The 20835-nt window shown below is 35.2% G+C and overlaps 1 protein-coding gene across 7 annotated transcripts in view; it reads right to left on the reverse strand.

Moving 5' to 3' along the window:
* LOC105209978 (protein scalloped) overlaps positions 1–20835 on the reverse strand; it is a 245133-nt gene that overhangs the window by 198616 nt on the left and 25682 nt on the right. For 2 of the 7 annotated variants that reach the window (XM_054232377.1, XM_054232382.1), the window contains exons 1-2: positions 17851–19155; positions 14211–14459 (exon numbers count right to left, since the gene is read on the reverse strand). The exons of 1 other annotated variant lie outside the window; for it this stretch is intronic. In XM_054232377.1, coding sequence (XP_054088352.1) covers positions 14211–14244 — 34 coding nt within the window. In that variant the 5' untranslated portion in view covers positions 14245–14459; positions 17851–19155. Of the gene's footprint in view, positions 1–14210; positions 14463–17850; positions 19156–20835 lie in introns of those variants that run through there. 4 more of the 7 variants (XM_054232380.1, XM_054232381.1, XM_054232379.1 and 1 more) reach the window with 4 other exon arrangements.

Consider the following 20835-nt stretch of genomic DNA (forward strand, 5'->3'; position numbering starts at 1 on the left):
ATTTGAGGTGTTCTTGTAACATCAATTACTCCAAGCAGCCAATGGAAAAGCTAGAGAATTTTGATGGCAGTATATTTGTGAAACCCTTCTGACTGATTCCTGAACTTGTGTTCAAAAGCATTATAGTCTTAACTAAATATCCAATTTAAATACTAAACACACGAAAGATAAACACATACATAGAAATAAGCTTCAATAGCACGATTTCGTATTTGGAAATTCCATTTAGAGGTGAAAATTGATTTCTAACCAAATAGCAATTATTTAGCTTGACTGGTATTCGTTCTGCTATTGACTAATTTCTAACGATGCGTTTTTTGTTGTTGTTTTTTATTTATTTTTTATCTTTTTTTATATATTTTGTGCTATCGGTATTCTATTAACTTGTTTAAAAAGGCGCTGAATTGACGACGCTGGTTACCAAAGTGGGTAGAGTACACATATTTATTTAGCCACAGAGGTGTGTATGTGTGCTTGGCTAAACCAACGCTTATCCAATCAGTCAGTCATTCAGGCGCTGAGCCACTGCTGAGCCAAAACAACCAAGTAACCAGTACAACAACAACAACCACAGCAAGGGAACTAAACTAGTAAAATGCTAAACTGCTGAAAAAGGCGGCAAAGCCAACGAATTTGTGTATATTTCTATCTATATACATAGATATATTATATATATTTATATAAACAAACACATATACAGACATACTCTGCTATATGCAATTACTCGCTCCACTCTAGCAAAGCTAAACAGATAAAAGGCGACAGAAAAGAGCTTATTAGTGGATTAGATTAGCATTGGCTTAGATGGACGTAAGTCTGCATATATGTACGTTTATAAATTGTTGTTGTAGTAGTGGCATTAGCACGTCCTCGATGCGTCCCCAGCCAATGCCAGCAGGCACTCGGAGCAAATGCGTTTGAAATGTCGAAGGCAAATAAAATGGCAATAAAATTCAACTAAAACTGCGCTGAACTAAATACATACATACACAAGTGTGCAACAACAACAAACTACAGCAAATATAACGTAACGCTACAGCGTTCACCACTGGTCAGTCAAAGGGGGAGGGCGCCTAAAATGCTTACGAACGAACGATTTGAACGAATGCTAAATGTGCTGGTGTTTTGTGGAACGCGCTCAATGTGATTTGCAACGCTTAACTAAAAGTGTGTTTGCACAAATAGTAGGTAGATTTGTTATTGCTGTTGTTGTTGTTATTTTTGGCCAAACACTAAGCGCCGCTTATGCAGGTCAATCGCTGGTGTTTAGCGTGCTAAGCGGAAGTTGGTAGTCGGCCGATTAGTTACCGAAAAATTTAATTAACTTTTACAGAGGAACAACAATTACTACAATAATAGCAACAACAATAAACAAACAAACAGAAAACGGTCAAAAGGACAGTGATTTGGGCTGCCACTGATATCTGAGTGATTTTGTAAATATATGTATGGCTACTTCTGAATTTAGTTATAGTTGCTTTTAGTAGAGAATCAGCAGTTGGTCTTTTAGTAAAAGATATTACATATATGTGAATTTAAATAATCTAACAGAAAAGAAGCTACAACAATTATCGTGTGCTTTGAAAAGTTGCATTTTCTGAAATAAACTTCTGCTTAGACACCAAATTTCCCTACCATGACGAACCTTTCCGAAGGTAAGAGCTTGGCTGTACATTTCCTGATTTTCTCCCAGAGCAAAGCTCCTCAAACTCTTAATGGACCCATCCATCTTTGGAGACAAAAGAGATATTCCTTAGAAGCTGATCTGTTTTGAAGTAAAGACATTTTTACCAAAACAAGTAAGGAAAGGTTAAGTTCGGGTGCAACCGAACATTTTATACTCTCGCAATTTATTGATGTAATTTTATAAAGATAACACAATTCGACCCATGTATTCGGCATAAAGTTCAATATAATAACGAAAATCATCATAGATAGTATATGGGGACTGAGGTAATTCCTGAACCGATTTCACTCGTTTTCACCACCAAGATGCAGACTATACGCTCACTTAATTTTATATTACCTATAATTAGGTATATGGGATCTAGGGGATCATTTTTGGTACAGAGACAAACTGTTATAAGAAAAAATTCAGATGGAATGAATTACATTAAAATATCTGAGAGATTTACCTATATTTTTGGTGAAAAATTACCCTTATGCACTGAATTCTTCATGTTCGATATCAGAGGCCTTGGAAAGTCATGGTCCGAATTTGACAATTTTTCCACAAGTGATGTCACAGCTCAAATACAGTATTTGTGTAAAGTTTTATTCTGCTATCTTCATTGGTTCCTAATGTATATATTGTAAAGTAAAGGAATCAGATGGACTTCAAAATTGAGTTAAATGGGAAGTAGGCGTGGTTGTGAACCGATGTTGCCCATATTTCACACGTGTCATCAGGGTGTCAATGTTTTTTGCCTAGTCTACAAATTAGAGGTGCATATATCAATTATTTCCACAAAGCTGTATTTATATGGGATTCCCAAGGAAAGAGAACGAGGATCGAAAAAAAAATTATGTGAGTCTTTCAGGTTTACTGTATTTATCGGTCAGTTTATCAGATAGCATAATAAAGTTAGGTTAGCAAATTACAACAAATCTATGATTGATAACAAAAATGATGGATAAGGAAAATTTTAGTCCATCCGGTTGATTTTTGAGTAGATAACTTGGCATTGATATCATAATGAAATTATATATAAAGGGTGATTCAAGTAGAGGTACTTTTTCCAAAAGCATTTTTTTTATAGATCTCGTAATCTCGGCGACATCGAGATGCTACTTGTCACACATCGCATCAATCAAAGTATTTGTTGAGAGAACACTTTGATGATAGATAATTTCACGTTTTGGGTCGGTCGACTGGGCACCAAGATCGTGTCACACCGTTAGACTTTTTCCTATGGGTATATGTCAAGTCTAAGATCTATGCGAACGCACTTCGATTCAGCCTTGGAGCAAAACATCACGCGTATCATTCGCCAGTTACCAGTCAAAATGCTCGAACTTAAAAATGATCAGTATGTTGAACTGTGTCGATTTAGCCATGTCCGTCTGTCTGTCTGTCTGTCTGTCTGTATATATACGAACTAGTCCTTCAGTTTTTAAGACATCGGTTTGAAATTTTGCAGATGTTATTTTCTCTTCAAGAAGCCGCTCATTTGGCGGAACTGCCGATATCGGACCACTATATCATATAGCTGCCATACAAACTGAACGATCCGAATCAAGGGCTTGTATGGAAAACTTCCGCATTTTACTACATATCTTCACGAAATTTGGTGTGAATTATTGTTCATAGAAATAATTTAATCTCCGAAAAAATTGTTCAGATCGGTTCACTATAACATATAGCAGCCATACAAACTGAACAATCGGAATCAATGGCTTGTATGAATAATTTTCGCATTTGACGTGGTATCTTCGTGAAATTTGACATGGATTACTGCTTAAGGTAAATATATAATCGAAGAAATTGTTCAGATCGGTTAACTATATAACCTTAATGTTTCTAGCAAACAGCCCGGCTAAAAAGAATTAGTAAAATTTTTTCTTTTTTTTTTACTTACTTTTTCTTACGTCTTTAGATTCGCTTAAACACATAGTTAATAAAAGAACTACACCTGTGAAGGGTATATTAGCTTCGGTACAGCCGACGTTAACTTTTTTTCTTGTTTTTATTTAAAGTAGTTTATATTGGAAAATCCAATTAATTCATATTATTAGTTTAGACATGATGTGTACTCGAGTTATAAATACTTTCATGTTCAATAAATCATTCAAAATTACTTGTAAATAATGAGTGATTATTCACTTATAAAAATAGATGCAGGCGAATGCCTCTGAAGATATTTACATAATATTTACATACTATTTACTAACAGACACTCACACACAAGCAGAATTGAAATAAATATGTCAACTCATGGCGAAGATGGCAGACTTTAACTGCAGTCAAAAGGTATTAGGCACAAGTTGTCCACGATGGCAAAACATAAGCGGTAAATCCCTTAACAACACACAGCAACACTTGCAACAGCAGCGTTGCCTCTTACCTTTCAAGAAAGCACTAAAATAGTATTGCAAATATTACTGAGAACTTGCAACATGCAACAATAACAACCACGTGCAATAAATTTCGCCGAAACGCGAGGCAAAGTGCTTGAAAACTAAGAATAAGGCGAAAAAGAAAGAAGCGTGTAGAAACAAACAAACAATAGTCGATAAACATAAACTTGGCTATAGAGACCACTATGTGGCAGCAGCAATTGACGACATTTTAGTGACATCAGCAACACCACGAGCCACCAGCTACCAGCAATAACAACACAACAATAATATGAGTATGCCACTGCGCACAACGCCGCGTCGAGGGATTGAGGCAACTGTTGCCACAATGTTTGGCACTTTGTCGATTGCATTTCTTTAAGTTGCACTCAGCAAGTGAAGCGCAGCGCTAAGAAGCCGGGAAAGTTAATTAAATTTAGCGCGCAGTCAAGCAGTCAGGCGGTCAGGCAGTCAAACTCCAGCAAATCGTCGAAGAGTTGAGTGTCTAATGGGAAAACGACAAGCTGCATTTAAGGTGAGGGGGAAGCGGAGAGTTGAACTGCGGGCAGTCAGCAGTTCTTCACAGTCAATGCGGCGTGAAAGTCGCTCTCGCTGCCTACCTCTGTGCTGATGGTGGCTATTGTATGTATTATGTAAGACATCAGTAACCTGTCCTAGTTGCCTATACGTCACTGACGACTGATGGCCGGCCGCCTCGCTGCCGCTATTGCTTAGCCACTGGGCAAATGAGGCCAACGTGCTGGCCCTAACGCTACGGGTTGTAACGAGTGTTTGTTTGCTGATTTGTGCAACAGGGCGACTCACATGCGGGATAAGTGTTCGCGAGACTTTATAAAGAACAACATCCATGTGAGAGTGTTTGTGTGTGTGTCTGTCCATATACGGTTATATTTGTTTGACAGTAGGTTAAGAGGTCACAGCTGTCAACTGCTGCAGCTGGTCACTTTGACGCGAACGCGCTCACACTTTATAAACCAATTGGGTTGGTGGCTGTATATGTATGTTACGTATACGCACTGTATATTGCCCGTACAAGTGTTGTCAATTAAATGCCCACTCTATGATTCTTTGTGCTCGTATGGGAGTTTGTGTGCGAGTATGTGTAAATATTGATGAGTCGCTGAGTTGTTGCGCTGTCTATTGACAGTGAATGGCCAAGCGGGTCACCAACACCTGCTGTCGCTTCGATTTCCGACAATAACTTTTTACTAATCAATCAGCAAGTTGCACGCTGTCGCTCAATATTTGTGTACTTCTGTGTTCCGACTGGATTGAGTGATTTGAAGTTTATTTTTATTTCTCGTTTGCAGAAGTAACTAGTTCAATAATTCGTTAGAGACCTCATCAGAAAATGTTCTAACTCTAACTACATAAAAGTGTTGCTATATCCGTTATAATTATTTCTTGATCCTTTTGGAAATTAAGTAGTCAGTAGTCATACAACATGACGAATTTTTATTCGATTCGTTAAATTCTGCAGAGTGGAGAATCGAACAAGCAACTGGTATAATTACAGTATACTAAAGCCCTGAATTGTTGATCAAAATTTCTATATGATGTAGATTCCAAATTTCTGACATTATTTATTTATAAGTATTGGAAAAGTTACTGTATCAAAAAATTTAAATTTGTCTATAAAAATCTGTAACAAGTTAGGTTAGGTCGAAAGGCAGATACCTGCGTTTGAGAGCTAGAACTACTGGTCCTTTGTGATGACACTCCTATCTATGTATAGTTCAAAACGACCCTCATGTATCGACAAAGCCCTTTGAGTCCTTCATAATTATCGTAAAACGGCTAATATCAATGCCAATCAGTTCGTCGAGTTCGCCGAAGGTATGCGTATCTAGATTCTTCGACCTCGGTCTTGACTTTGGCGGAGAAAGTGTCTAAATGATTCCACCCAGTCTTCCTTCATATAGCTATGGCTGCTTGCACCTGACACAAATCGTAGTCTCCCTGAAAGCGTGTCTATTGGACAGTGTCCCGAGCAATTCGAAGAACCTATTGCGCTTCACTCCGGACCAGATGGATCAAGTAACCGAACAAGTGCTGGTTGTCTATCATTTAGCGAGTTCACGCGAGCTCTGTATAGCCAACACGCGAACTCATATGGACCGCGGACTAACGACTTGTTCTCAATCCAAATTACGCATGATAAGACTATATTCATCAGATTGTTTTTGGGTTTTTTCATTCCAAGGTTGGTGCACAATGGAAAATAGAGTCCGGTGCAGTCAATCGATTTAACCTTTTATTTTAGGTTTTCAAAAATTAGGTCTCATCAAGGCGATTTCTCAAATTTAGCTAAACTTTTGATTCATCGGACACAAATCAACTGTCAATATCAAAGTGTCAGTCACCAGAATTGATAATATGAAATATGAACATCATCTAAAAGAACTCATTCAATGAAAGAAATATCAACTATGGACTGTTAAATATATTTTTGGATGATTAAAGAAGAATATATCAGAGCGCCATCTAACGAAATTCTCAGTTAAAATTTAACATCAAAACTCAACTGACTGATTTCAGAACTTTATTTATTTCTTGCATACAAAAAACATTTCTTGCATTTAAAATCATTAGAGCATAGTTAGGATCACTCCAAGTGAGTCCCAAATGGCTTGATAAGATTTTAAAATTTTTCGAACCCTAGTTATCCAATTTATTTTAGATAGTAACATTAGAAGACGCGAAATATATCCCGAAACAGACGGTTCTAATGTTTCAGCAACTTCTTGATTTCCGCTTTGCAAAGTTATTGAGAGTGAGATCTCAGAAATGAGAGCTATATGATGATCCCTAAAATACTTCTAGATTTCTTCTTTTCAAAAGGTGGAAGCTTTATGTTCTGTCCACCATCCATAACACCGTATAGAGATTTTGTAATGAAGTCTGTATTAGTAGTGTATAAAAACTTTCGCAAGCATTAGCTCGCCTTTTTAAGAGCTAAACAGTCTTCAGGGGACTGAGTTTACCAATAAAACTCCATTGATCGCCTCTTTACATAACCTTAGGCAGTAAGATGTCGTGTTAGCACAGCGAATCATCTCAATATGTATATTTGACGTTGTTGAAAACTTGGAACTCGAGTTCTTGGAAGAAAATATCCCCACAAATTAAATTAATTTCTAGTTTTATACTACATTCTCTATTTGTCATTATTCATGTATTTGGCTTCTGCTCGCTTCATTCTTGCTGCTGTGCAACTTTTTTCTTTTTTGCTTAAATTAGCTACATTTGTGTTTTTCGCTTGCTTTGTGGTGACTTGCATGTGCTTGCGAAAGCTTAATTAGCCGCAGCATCAGCGGTTGGCAAAGACAGTACTCGTAGCACTATTGAGTAAGCGAGCGGCGAGTACAGCCATCACTTGCTGCGGATTGTGTTGCTAGCTGGCGCTTAGCACGAAATTTCTTGTTTCCTGGCGCCTTTCCTCTTTCATATGTATATATATACATAAATAAATATATATATATGTATATATATATATAAATTTGGTCATTATAATGAATTCTAATTTTTTAATCTTCAAATTTAACCTAATTGGCAGTTTTTTCCCCCACTCTACTCTGCTGCTGCTTGTTCCTTCCCGTCTCTCTGTTATTGTTGTTATTGCTCAAGTCGACTGGCTACTGTCAATAGACGTGTGGACTCGCATTTGCTGTCATTAATGCTTTCGAAAACTGCAAATTATGCAAAACAGCAACAATCAGTTAAACGCTTAGCAACTTTAGCTGTTGTTATTCTTATTGTTGGCGAAGTAAAACAAAAGAAGATGGAGACAAAAAAAAAAAACGCTAAGTAAAGTGCAAACGTTAGAGCAGCCAAGGCAGCAAGACAGCAAAGCAGCACAAAATCATTGTATCTGCAGATTTCCGGTGAATGTGTGGGTCTCGAGTGGCGTTCGGCGTTCGCGCGTCAATTTGGCGGCGGTGAGCACTCCAGCTGGTCAATTGTGTTCAACATGTGTTCGGAGTTGCTTATTAATGTTTCAAGCGTACACATAATCGCTTTAAGAGTCAGAAACTTATATATGTGTGTATGTATGTAGTATATTGCGAATGGGTAAACAAAATTTGGCTGCGGGCAACAACCTGTTTTATCTCAGTAGAATTTCACAAGCTTTAAATTTTTAGAATTTTTTTTTTTTTTACTTTTTATTTTCTTTTTCTTTCGCTTCTAACAAGCGCTTTGGCGCGTGTTTGCCAGAAATTGATTGATTTAGTCATTACTCAGTGTACATGCGGTACATAATTTATATTTCTTTATGTCTTGATTTCCTGTCTCACAAATGTAGTCATTAATACATACATATGTTTAACACCTGCCATGCTTGACTGCTGGAATATTATATAATCAAATATAATATAATTTTTAATTATTTACTATTGATTATTTGTTAATTGGATAACTGAAGTAATTGAATGAGAGACTTATAAGATACACCAAAGCTACGAGAGTGTCGAATCGAACAAGCAACAAGTATAAAAGTACAAGTAAAGTCTACACATACTTTCTTTTACGAAATAAGCAAGAAAACTTTGATGTTTTTTGAATTTTTTTTTTTTTTTTTTTTTTGGTAAAAGAGCTAAGTTCAAATGTAGCTGTAGAGAGAAAGATGGCGAATCGAAGGTTTGACAAATCTTCAATACAACTCTGCAGTAATTCAATAACAATCTTTTGAGTGATAATATAGAACATTTTCGTCATGTCAGATACTTGTGTTTGAGAACGTAGCGGATCACACATACATATACAGCTAGAAATGTTGGGCCTTTGTGATGACAATGAAAAGATCAAGATCAAAAGAATCTATAGATCAAGACGATCCTCATGTATCGACAAAGCTATTTGAGTTTTTCATAATTATCGTAAATCGGCTAATATCAATGCCAACCAGTACGTCGAGTTCGCCGAATAGGCATACCGCCTATCTAGATGCTTCGACCTCGTTCTTGAGAAAGCTGGACTTTGGCGGAGAAAGTGTCTAAATGATTCCACCCAGCCTTCCTTCATGTAGCTATAGCTGCTTGCACCTGACACAAATTGTAGTCTCAGGACAGTGTCCCGTGCAATTCGAAGAACCTATTGCGCTTCACTCCATATCAAAATTATAATTCGGGAGGCGACTGAGATTATCATCCTAGCCAAGAGGGTACTTTGTTTGAGCGAGAAGTATGTATAATCGCCTATGCTGAATATAATAGAAAAAAAGTCGAAGCAACTGTTGAGCTATATTTCCAACAAGAATAAAAAAATAACTGTTTTACAAGAAATACACAAAAGTACAGAATGCTACTAAGCAAGAATCTCATACATGACCTTTTCTTTTTAAGTTAATACTTGAATGAAATCACAGCCAACTTCTCTAAACTCTTTCCTAAAAAAGAAACTATATATACTGAGTCTATAGCTATATTTGTTTGGTTTGGAAGATGAGGGACGTCCTGGGCGGCCAAAAAAGTTTGAGGATGAGCCACCAGAAGTATTACTCGATGAAAATTGTTGCCAAATACAAGAAGAGTTCGCAGAATTTTTGGAAATCACTCAAGTGGCCATGGGAATACAGTACATACCGGAAAAATTGGCAAAGCCGGCGCGGATCTTTTGGGATGGACTCCACAAATTGCCAGAAAAATGGAAAAATGTTATAGCTACAGATCGGGGAATACTTTTAATAATACTATTGTACATGTTTTTTCTTAAATAAACGTTCGTTCATTAAAATATTCAAACAAATTATAAGACACCTATGAATGTCTAGTATGTCCCTCCTAGGCCCTACAGAAAAATATATACATATGAATGCCTTAGCTATATTAATTAATCATAATATTCCTAATCTTACTTAGACCACGGTAATTAAACGATTTAAGAACCTATATATTCCAATAGTACCCAGCAGCACAAAAAAGATTTAATTAAAGTCCTTATTCGACATATGATAGGTCTGAAAATGTTGGAAAGTCAATAAATTATGATTTTACTCATTTTAGTGGACTTATCTTAAAGAAATGACTTTGCAGTCAGGCTCTTTCTAATAGTAACTTTATACTCTTCCTAGAGATCAAATATATGAAACTTCAACGGGACTTGTGTCCACTCGATATGGAAATGCCATGAAGAAGGTGTTCCGAAAATAAATTGCGTTTTGAGGGCTGTTCAGTAAACTTATTTTATACACTGTATTTTTGATTATCATTGCTTGAAGGGGTCGTCTAGATACTAGTTTAATTTAAGTTGATTAATCTATGTATGGCGCTGAGGCGTGGACGATGACAACATCCGATGAGACGACTCTTGGGGGCAGACGACGACATTGACATAGTTCAGCGAATAAAAAGACAGCGGCTACGCTGGCTAGGTCATGTTGTAGGGATGGATGAAAACACTCGAGCTCTGAAAGTGTTCGATGCAGTACCCGCTGTAGGAAAACGCGAAAGAGGACGACCTCCACTCCGTTGGTAGGACCAAGTGGAAATTGACTTGGATTCACTTGGTGTTTCCCGAGGCGCTAAAAAGCAAAAAGGAGGAACGAGTGGCGCGCTCTGGTGGATTCGGCATAGGTGCATAAAAACTAATAAATAGATATTTGAGGGCTCTAAATTTATATGTTTAGACCTCACAGTGAGTTTCGGATTGGTTAAAAGGAGGTTTCCAAAATAAAATTATTTATAAAATAAAAATTTGAAGTGAAATATAAAAATTTGATGAGTTATTCTCTTAAAATTTAAAGTATTCCAAATTGAATTATAGCATCATAATTCAATTCTCTACCTATTTAACCTCAAAAAGAGAACTTGGACAAAAATAAACATTTGCCAAAAACACAAAAATCTTCATAAAAATCGGTTATTTATTTTAGTTGCAAATAATTACCAGACACACACATACATATAAGTAAAGACAGGCATGCACCATAAAATATCTCCCACAAATTTCAATTAGAAGGCACGAAAATACGCTTTCAGAGCAATCAATTCTTATACCTGTGTACATAAATAACTTAAAGACACCATGTGGGTGTGAAACAAACATAAATACATATTAACGCACACACACACACACACAAAGCACACATGTATGAACAAAGCACATGTGCAGCTATTTATGTTGCTACAAGCAGACAAGCTGCACGAAATTGGCCACAAAGGTGAGAAGATAAAACGAAAAAAAAACACTTTGCTTCACATTCAAATGAAACGCCAAAAACAACAAAAACACAATGAAACAAAACGAGCGCACAAACGTCAAAGGCGAACAATTCATCATATTTTGTCGAAATATATAACAACAAAGTCAGTCAGCAGCAACAACAACAACAACAATATAGCCGGCAAGCTAATATTTAAGAGTAATGCCAAAAAATTAGCCCAAAGGCGAGTCAAATGGGGCTTTAGCCGACGGCTGTTGGAGACTTTTGTTGTTGCATGTGGGAAGAATATTTATGTGCACTCATGTGTGAGTATGTGAGTGTGTGTGGCGCAAAGGAGGTCCATTAAGTGGCAACAGTGAACAAAAGAGGTGCGAGCACGCCGCCAGCTGACAACGAGCATTACATATATACACATACATATATATAAAAATATACATTTGAATGCCCATATGCCTTACATGAAACAATTTAAATTTATGTGCCATACAACTCCTGCCCAGCATGCAAACACACCTACTCTCCAAGCCATACATAAATTTATAAATAAACAAACAACGCTTGCCGGCTTTTTTTTTCGTCGATTTTTCAGCGTTTCATGCGTGCGCTGCGCCCCAAAAAAAAAAAAAAAAACAAAAAAACAAGCACCAAATTGCCGCAATTAGCACTAGGCGGTGGCAGCAACAACGCCTCGCCAAAAACGCTAAAAACAGCGGCGCAAACACACCAATAAACATAATATTTCATTTTAATTTTACTTTTCAGTTTTTTCGATAAATTTTTTTGTTTTATGAAAATCACTTATTTTGTTTAAAAAATTGCCGGCATTGATTAGCTCGCCTTTTTGGTGGTGGATGGTGGCATAAACAGAGCCGCTTAAATGGGGCAATCATTGCGCGCCGAGCAGCGTAAATATTTACCGAGCAGCGATTTTCTCTGCCGCTAATGGCGCCGCGTTTTTTGGAGAACATTAACGGTGATTCTCACTTTAATTAAAAATATAAATGTAAATATTAATTTGAAATTGGTGTTAGAATGACCTTCAACCCCACCTGGGTTCAGTGTATATTAAATCAAAATAAATAAAAATAGCTGTTGCCACAGACAAGACGTTGGAAAACCGCCGAGGCTATTTCTTCCCACGGATAATAACATTTAATCTATTCATTCAACTTTCGAATAAAGAAGTACACCATGACTAGGCATAAAATCTCGTGCAAGCAATTAGAGATCTAGCAGCGGTGTAAACGCCAATTGAAGTTGTCTTGAAGTGTAGCGTATCGAACAACCAATTGGTATAAATCAGAGATTGGTATAATCAAATAAAGGTAGAAGAGTTTAATGATAAGATATTATTATAACCTCTTGTATATTAATTTACATTAATCAAGATAATCTGGTTGTTGCTTCCCAGTCAATTTTATTACAAGAGGCAGCGCTCAAACATAACCAGCAAAGAAGTGGCGAATCGAACTCCACGCATATATTTATGGTCCTCTTTCAATGTAGTCGACTTTAGAAATCCAACAAACATTTTTGTTGCTTCTCAAATTGAGATGCGTTTGAGAATAAACCTTAATTTCAAATCTCAAACGTTTGTTCTCAAATGCATTTTCATTTGAAAAGATAGCCGTTCTTAAACTAAAAGGCACATTTTTAATATGAAAATTCCCTTTGTTCTCAATTTGAGAATGTCACAATCTCAAACATTTTCTCAAATATGAAACGAGAAAATGGTTTTTCTCAAATTGTAAAATGATGGAAACAAATTTGAGAAATAGCCTTTGAGAAACGTTTGAGAAAATGATATCTTGCAAATTGCATAAGTGTTGAACTTCAAATTGAAATTTAATATTTTCTCCAACGTTTAAAAATTTCAATTCCAATGTTGGTTGAGAAGTAAGGAAATTCTCAATACAAAATTAAAAAGATATGAATTTTTTAATAATTTAATTTTTTTATAATTGACTATAATCTTACATTAATTCTGATAGGATTTCTCCGTAGAATATAATGCTGAAATTTCTTCTTGACTTTAGTTTTCAGAATATTTGAATTTATTTGTAATGAAAATTGCATTTATGATCATTCAAAGGTCTAAAAATTAGAACACATTTTTCAACATCATCAAACCAAAATTGTTCCAAATCAAGAGTCAAATACCAAAAGTTATGGAAAAGTCCAAAAAATGTTGAGAACATGGTGATCTCTGTATTTCTCACGGGAAATAGTTTTCTTAATAGAGTTAGTAGAGACCAACACAAAAGTGTCAATTTTATGGATGCTGGTAAAATTTTTTCCATACAAATTCTCAAATTTATAATAAAAATAATAATAATTTTTAGCATCTCGAAACCAAAGTTCTTCAAAAACAAAGGAACATATAAAAGTCGCCAATAAAATTTTATTGAACAGTATACTGGGCTGCTCAGTTCTATAATAAGATATTGAAAAAAAATGGGGAAAATAGTTAGAAAAGTAGTTAGAATTCAGAATAATCTCTTTTCGATTTCTAACCGATTGTTTAAACTCTGCTTCTGGACTAAAAAACTTTATCAGTTTGTTTTCTACATCGTTCGACCTCCCAATCATTTGTTTTATTTAGTCTAATGTGGGAGAAAAAGTGAGTGTCTGTTCTAGGAGAAGTTCTGATGTATTTAAGAAAAGTTTCTTAATATGTTGGAAAATATTATTCATTCGAGGCGGAAACTCAATATCTATACAATTTAGAGCATCTAAACTCAGCGAGAACTCTATAAAGAACATATTTTCGTCATGAGTTCGATTACTCCAACACTCAAATAATACTTTTCGACCATTTCTAATGATATTAGAGAAGAAATAAATAAATAAGAAAAATGTTTGAATTTTGAAAAACTAAGTTCAAAAAAATGAACTTGGCGAACTTTTATTGAATATTTAATAAAATAATAATTTTTCTATATTTTCCATTCTAATTTATTCTAACACTTACGTTTATATAGAAATTTCGAATAATCACAATCCATGTTGTTGCTGTGTCTGCTACTATATATTATTTAAATGTTGAAAATATTGCTGAAATGATTCGTTACTTCTGCCGAGAACTCTAGCACTTTTATATTAGTATTTTTTCTTCAAATTATTATTTTGGTACAAATTAGTTTACAGTTACACTTTTTCCACACTTTTGAACACTATTCATATGCATTTTTAAACACCGTGATTTAATTGCTGCAAAAATCTGCTGAAAAAATTTTTTTTATGAATTTTAGTATTTTTTTAATTAAATATATTTGAAATGTTTTGAAAATATGAAAACGATTTAGAACATTATTCAAAATTTGATGAAACATTTCAAATATATTTTTTGAATTATAGAAAGTTTTTCGTGTTGGTTTGGGCGTTGGTTGTTGTTTTTGTATTTTGCAAATTTTGTTATTCATATTTTTATGTGCAAAAACTGGCTTGCAGTCTAATCTGCTGCAATTTTTTAATCTTTTTTTTTATAAATTATTTTTAAAATTTTTTTCTTTAAAAAATTATTCAAAAAAAATGGACTTAAATTAATGTCATTTGGAGTTTATTTTTTCTAAAATTTCGAAAGTAAATATAAATTGTCCAAAATTATTGAATTATTGTCCGTCGGTAAAGTTACACATTTTTCAAAAAAAAAATTAAAAATTTATCAAATTATATTTTTTTTGTCTTTCAAGCTCTGCTTTTGCTGCGAGACTTTCAACAATACACTCATATATTATTTCTTTTTGCTTTTTTTCTCGCTTTGCTTTTGCTTTTGCCTATCAGCTTTATCGGCTCATTGTCGGCGCTTATCAGCATCGCAAATCAGCCACAGCAGGTTTTTCAGTTTTTTTTTCAATTCTCGATGCTTTTTTATATGTACATTCTGTGTAGTTCTTATCTCGCTCAGCGTCGCAACGCCGCTACACTTGATGAGAAGCGTTCGATGCCGCGTTGCTGCCGCCGCGCTCAGCGTCAAAGCGACGGCATTGCGTACAATTACTGCTGGTGGCATAGCTTATCGCCGCATATCGCGCTGCGGCGCGCTGTCTGTAACAACAGCCGTCACATTTAATTATGACAAGAGCGGGGCAACAACAACAACAGCAACAGTAAAGCAGTCACCATCAATTAAGCTGGCGCTCGCTTACGCCCACACGCGTTTACAGTTATAATTGTTTTTTGTTGTTTTTGTTTTTTATTGCTTTTTTGCTACTTTTAATTTGTCATTTCCATTTTTGTTGTTGTTGTTTTTTTCTATGAGCTTTGTCAAACAGTGATTCAATTGTTGATCGCGCGAAAAAAATAATTATTCAATAACTGTGCTTAAATGCAGCAGCTGCAGCTGCAACTTGTGACTTTGTTGCTGCGGTGTCGGTTGCGCTGATTTTTACTCAAGCATAATTTTTGTTTTTATTGCTATTATTTGATTTGTTTGCTAGTGTTTTTTCGCGTTTTACACATTTGCTTGTGGCATTTGTTGTTGCATTTGTCACATTATTTCACTATCGTTTGTCGCGCCTGATTGATTTTTGGTGGTGTCCCTCAAGCAATACACGCTTGTTGTGTGTATGCTTGAACGCACAGCACAGCGTACTAACTATCTGCGTAATGCCGCTATGCTTGTACGCCTTACTTGAATTACACAGATCTGCATTGATCCTATCCAGTTTTGTAACTGCAAATTACCGTTTTATTGCAATGTTGCTAATATGGCGTTCGATTTCGCATTTTATGCTAGACGAAGTCAGCTGATTTGCGAGCATTTTAAATATAGCTGTGTTAGTTTCAAGCAGAAAAATGATTAAATTGCGGCTAAAGACAACACAAGTTGTTAATTTTGAAAAGGTTAGAAGCTTATGAATATTACTTCAAGCTTATACTTAATATCCTCTATACCAGTTGAAGAGCTGACTGTTTGTGTATAATTTGGACTACCATCAGTGTTGTGAAACGAAAATAAAATTTCAACGTATGCTTTTAAACTGCCATTTTGACTGTATAAATGTATTGAAATTAAATCTCTTCACTAATAATAGGAGTCTTCTATTGTGTCATTATATAAGTTAAATTGATATAACCTTCGGTCACAAAGGGCTGATACCATCCTTTGCATAATTACTGTTAAATTATTTAGACAGAATGGCTTTGCTTATTACAGTCAAACTTTGCAGAGTGGCGAAGCGAACAAGCAACTGGTACAAATCTATTGAACTGGTATAAATGGAGTTGGAATAGTAAAAGGTTTTTAACACTTTAATTAGTGTTTAGGTAGAGTTCTCTTGTAATGAATTGAACTAGATAACTCTGTAGATTTCACATTTTTAGTTGCCGTAAATTTTTGTATGAAAAGGCAACTCGCTAGCGGAGATAAATATCTTTAAGGACATGTTTAGAAAATTCTTCTTCATTTACGACTTTTTATGAGAAACTGCTCTTGAAGACAATTGTGTTACCAACTTCTGTTTCATAAGAAGAATGCTCAGATTGAGGAAATTTCGAAAGTGATATGTACACATTTCGTTGTCTCAAATCAAGTTGTTTAGTTTATAACATTATTTTTTGAAGTTTTAAATTTTAAAGAAAATATCTCCAGAGCACAATTTAGTGACTAAGTCTAGCTGTATTTTCACTAATTATTTATATAATTTCTGTTTGCTTTTATAGCTAGGTTAGGTCAGGTCAAAGGGTTGATCTTCGCAACTGCAGATAGTCTCACTTAGATAGATTCGACCGTCGTTTGGGACACCTGGATACTGTTGACGGTTCTCTAAAACCCTTATGATCCGCGATTGAACACTATTATAAAGCTCTTAAGTCGGCTATGGAATTTATACCAAAAAAAATTTAACATTCCTTTTTTTATACTTTCGTAAGTTTAGTTTTTTGGGTTTTTAATGAAGACGAAAGAAAAAAAATTTTATCCGATTTTGACCAGTTTTTGCACATTATTTATACTCATTGTTTATAAGTTTGTGGTCATTTTTTTTAAGCTCATTTGTTTTAATTTTATTTTTTAGTTTCATAGAAAATTATTTTTTGTTTCATTTCATTTAGGGTTCTCGCGTTAATTAGTACAATTTTAATACTTTGAGACCGAAACTTTTAGTGTTAAAAATTATGTAGTTTTTAATTAACCTTGATTTTAGATGACTTTAGCAATAAATCTTCAGTTTTCACTTGATTATAAAAATAATTTTACACAATAAAAAAATCACATTGAAATCCTTTTTTATATTTGAGTATTTTTATAATTAGTTTTTCAGAAAAATTTTATATTTTTTGCTTTAAAAAAATATTAAAATTAAATACTTAATATTCATACACCTTTTTTTAATATTATTATATTATTATTTTTTTAATTTTCTTTTTTATTTTATTTTATTTTTTATTTATTTTTTGTTATTGATTTTCATACTTAGTATATACTTCATATTCTCATTTCAATATTTATTTTTTAATTATATTTTTTAAAGTTTTTGCATTTTCAATTTCTCACTTTTTCCTTTACTCTTTGATCTATAATTTTTAACAAATACATGTTTTTTGTGTCTATTTTTTTATTTTAATTTTTTTTTTATATTTTTATGTTTTTTTTTTTTGCATATCCGTACCGTTAATTAATGTAAAACAACTGCATTTCAAACGTTAATGCTTTTATATTCAAAAATTCCATTCACAAAACAAAAAATCTCAACAGCAGCCAAAATCGCCGACGGTTTTTACGCAGCTGTCTGATTTTAAAATTAGCACAAATTTGTATTTTTTCACCTTTGACGTGTTTTTTAATTTGTTATGGAAATTTTAATTAAAGCGTTAAATATGTGTAGCAAGTTGTTGGTGTTGTTTTTTTTTAATAATTTTCACCTTGCACATTTATTATTTTTTTAATGTTATATGAACATTTTTTAATATTAATAATAATTTTATTTATCCACTTTTATTTTATTACAATTTTATTTCTGTTTTTGATTATTTTTTTCCTTGCAGTTCATTTTATTTATAACATTTTCATTTAAATTTTCCCGCGAATTAATTTTTTTCTTGTTTCTTCTCAAATCATTAATATTTTATTGGTCATTAATTTTAATTTTGCTGTGAAATCTTTTCATTTTGCTTTTTATTTATTTTAGTTTTTTATTTTTTCATTTTTTATTTTTGTTTTTTTTTTTTATTTTTTTTAGTCACAATCCATGTAGTATTTTCTCTGATTTCATTTCGTGTCTAGTCACACAAACATTTCTACCGCATTTTTACCTTCATTCACTTTGGCCCAGCACTTTGTCATTTGATTTTTTTTTTCGTTTACAACGCTTTGTGATTTTCTGCTGTTTTAGACACTTTTTTGTCAGCCTACCGACGAAACGCCGAGCATCAGTTAGCCATAGAAAAAGCGCGCGCGTCAGCAACAACGAACGTTTACCGACAACGACAAGCAACAGTTGCTACCGCGATAACAGAAATTAAAGCAGACGCAAAAAACGAAAAAAAAAATTGTGAAAAAAGTGCAAAGCTTTCAAAAAAAATCTCAGTCTGTGAAAGAAATTTGCATTTTTGCTTAAGTAGACAAAATTGTTAACAAAATTTTGCGCAAAAATGCCAACGAATTCTACGCTGCATAACTTCACATGGCTCTTCTTAATGTATTTAAATACAACACCATATAATTAGTCAAAATTCGGGTTTGTTTTTGAATTTATTGGCTTTTGGCGCCTACCGAGCGCTCAAGCAGTGCACTGGCTACTCGCCTTCAAATTTTAATAATTTCTTTAATTTTTTGTTGTTTACTGCGACGGCAATTTTTGCTATTTGCTCACTACAAGCTGCTGCTGACGCTGCTCTGTGTGTTAAGTACGGCGAACGCTTCGGGCGGTACGCGACGTTTGTGACGACGGCATAAACAAAACTGCCAATACGAAATTGGCTCAAATCGCATCAAGCAAAATATTCACAATACAGCACAGCACCAACACACGGGCAGCGCCCACACACAGGAATCGCGCGTGTGTGTGTGTTCGTGTGCGCGGTGGCTTCTGTATTGTTGGCTCGCTCGCTCGCGCGCGCACTCACTCATTTGTTGTTGAGTGCGGTGGAGCCACGTGTGTGGCGCAAATGGTGTTACCCCACAGCATAGTGTAGCGAACGCCAAGCGCTGAGAGCGCGTGCTGAGTGAGAGAGCGCGCTACCGACAGTGGAGCTCCGGAGCGCCAAAGCAGCAAATTCCACGAAACAGCTGGTTGACGCTGACACACTCAACTCATTATAACTGAACTCAGCGGCGCTCAACTCATTATCGCTCAATTCAGTGTCACTCACTCAAGTGTGGAAGCTCATTCGGCGCCGCTAACCGCACGCTGATGGCAAGCGTGTATAGTCGGCTAGTCGCATTCAAAGCTGTTGCTGCGTAAAGCAACAGCTGCAAGACCAGCGCATGGCGGCAGCAATGGCAATTGCCGACATTTGGAGCGACCCAAAGCACCCAGTGTACCCTAACGCGCATCACGCCACACCGCGACACAGCGTCGCGCTCATACAACATGCCCCACGGATTAGCGCGCATACACACATACATAGGTTCGTCTGAAGAGCGCCAGTCGTCGAGCACGATTTTGCAATTTGTGTACACACAATCGACTTTACGTGTTGCTGCCGATTTATTGCAGCATAGCGCTGTAATAGAAATAGCAATAGCAAAAACAAGAACAACAGCAGCAACGGCGATGCCATCATCACACTGCAATAACAACAACGCTTAGCGCAATAATACGAGCAACAATAACAGAAAAAACTAATAATTCAAGAAGTTGCTGGCAGCAATTGCCTTCGAGACGTGCATCGCATTTGGCACACTTCAATGTGCCGCAAAGTCGCTGACTCTCGGCAGGAATATTTAAATAAACTTAATAATTGAGAGAATTTAATAAAAAGTGGTGTGGGTGTTGTTGGAGTGCTTAGTTAAATAGCAGTTTAAGCTTAAGAGAGGCAACAGGAAACACGTTGATATGGATTGACCTCAACTAAATGAATAGATTCATTTATATTTTAAGCAACCATACTTGCTTGGTTTCCTCTTGTTGACAGTTCGTCGAAGTTACTTCTCAAAGATCTGGCGACTTTAACTGTCCAAGTGGGATCTGCTGTGGCAAAGAGATCCGTCCTTTAACATAACCAACCCACAGGGATCCTCTTTTTATGGTCTCCCAAACTGATAGTAAAGATTTAAGCAGGCCATCCAGAGTCGAATTTGGTCGACGACCTTTTCGTTAAAATTAGCGTTCGAACCCTTGAGCTCTATGAAATTACCATATAAGTGCTTTACAAAAGGACCTTGTCGAATATCCTCAATCCGAATTAAAGTGAAGCGGGGACTAATGAACTCATTAGGGAATCAGTTTAAAGTCTCGATGCTTCTTCTACTGTTATAGTCTTCCAATATCGACTTTCACTCAATCTGACCTATTCAAAAAATCATAAAACGAGAATTTTTTATGTCTGAGTTTTTATACACCAATGTAGGTATGAATTGTTTTAGTTAAGGTTCCAAGGATATATTTTCCAGGAGAGAGTTAATAAAGACTAAGTCAAATTTGTTACTAAGA

This window comes from Zeugodacus cucurbitae, chromosome 5, assembly GCF_028554725.1.
Source record: "Zeugodacus cucurbitae isolate PBARC_wt_2022May chromosome 5, idZeuCucr1.2, whole genome shotgun sequence".
Taxonomy (NCBI): domain Eukaryota; kingdom Metazoa; phylum Arthropoda; class Insecta; order Diptera; family Tephritidae; genus Zeugodacus; species Zeugodacus cucurbitae.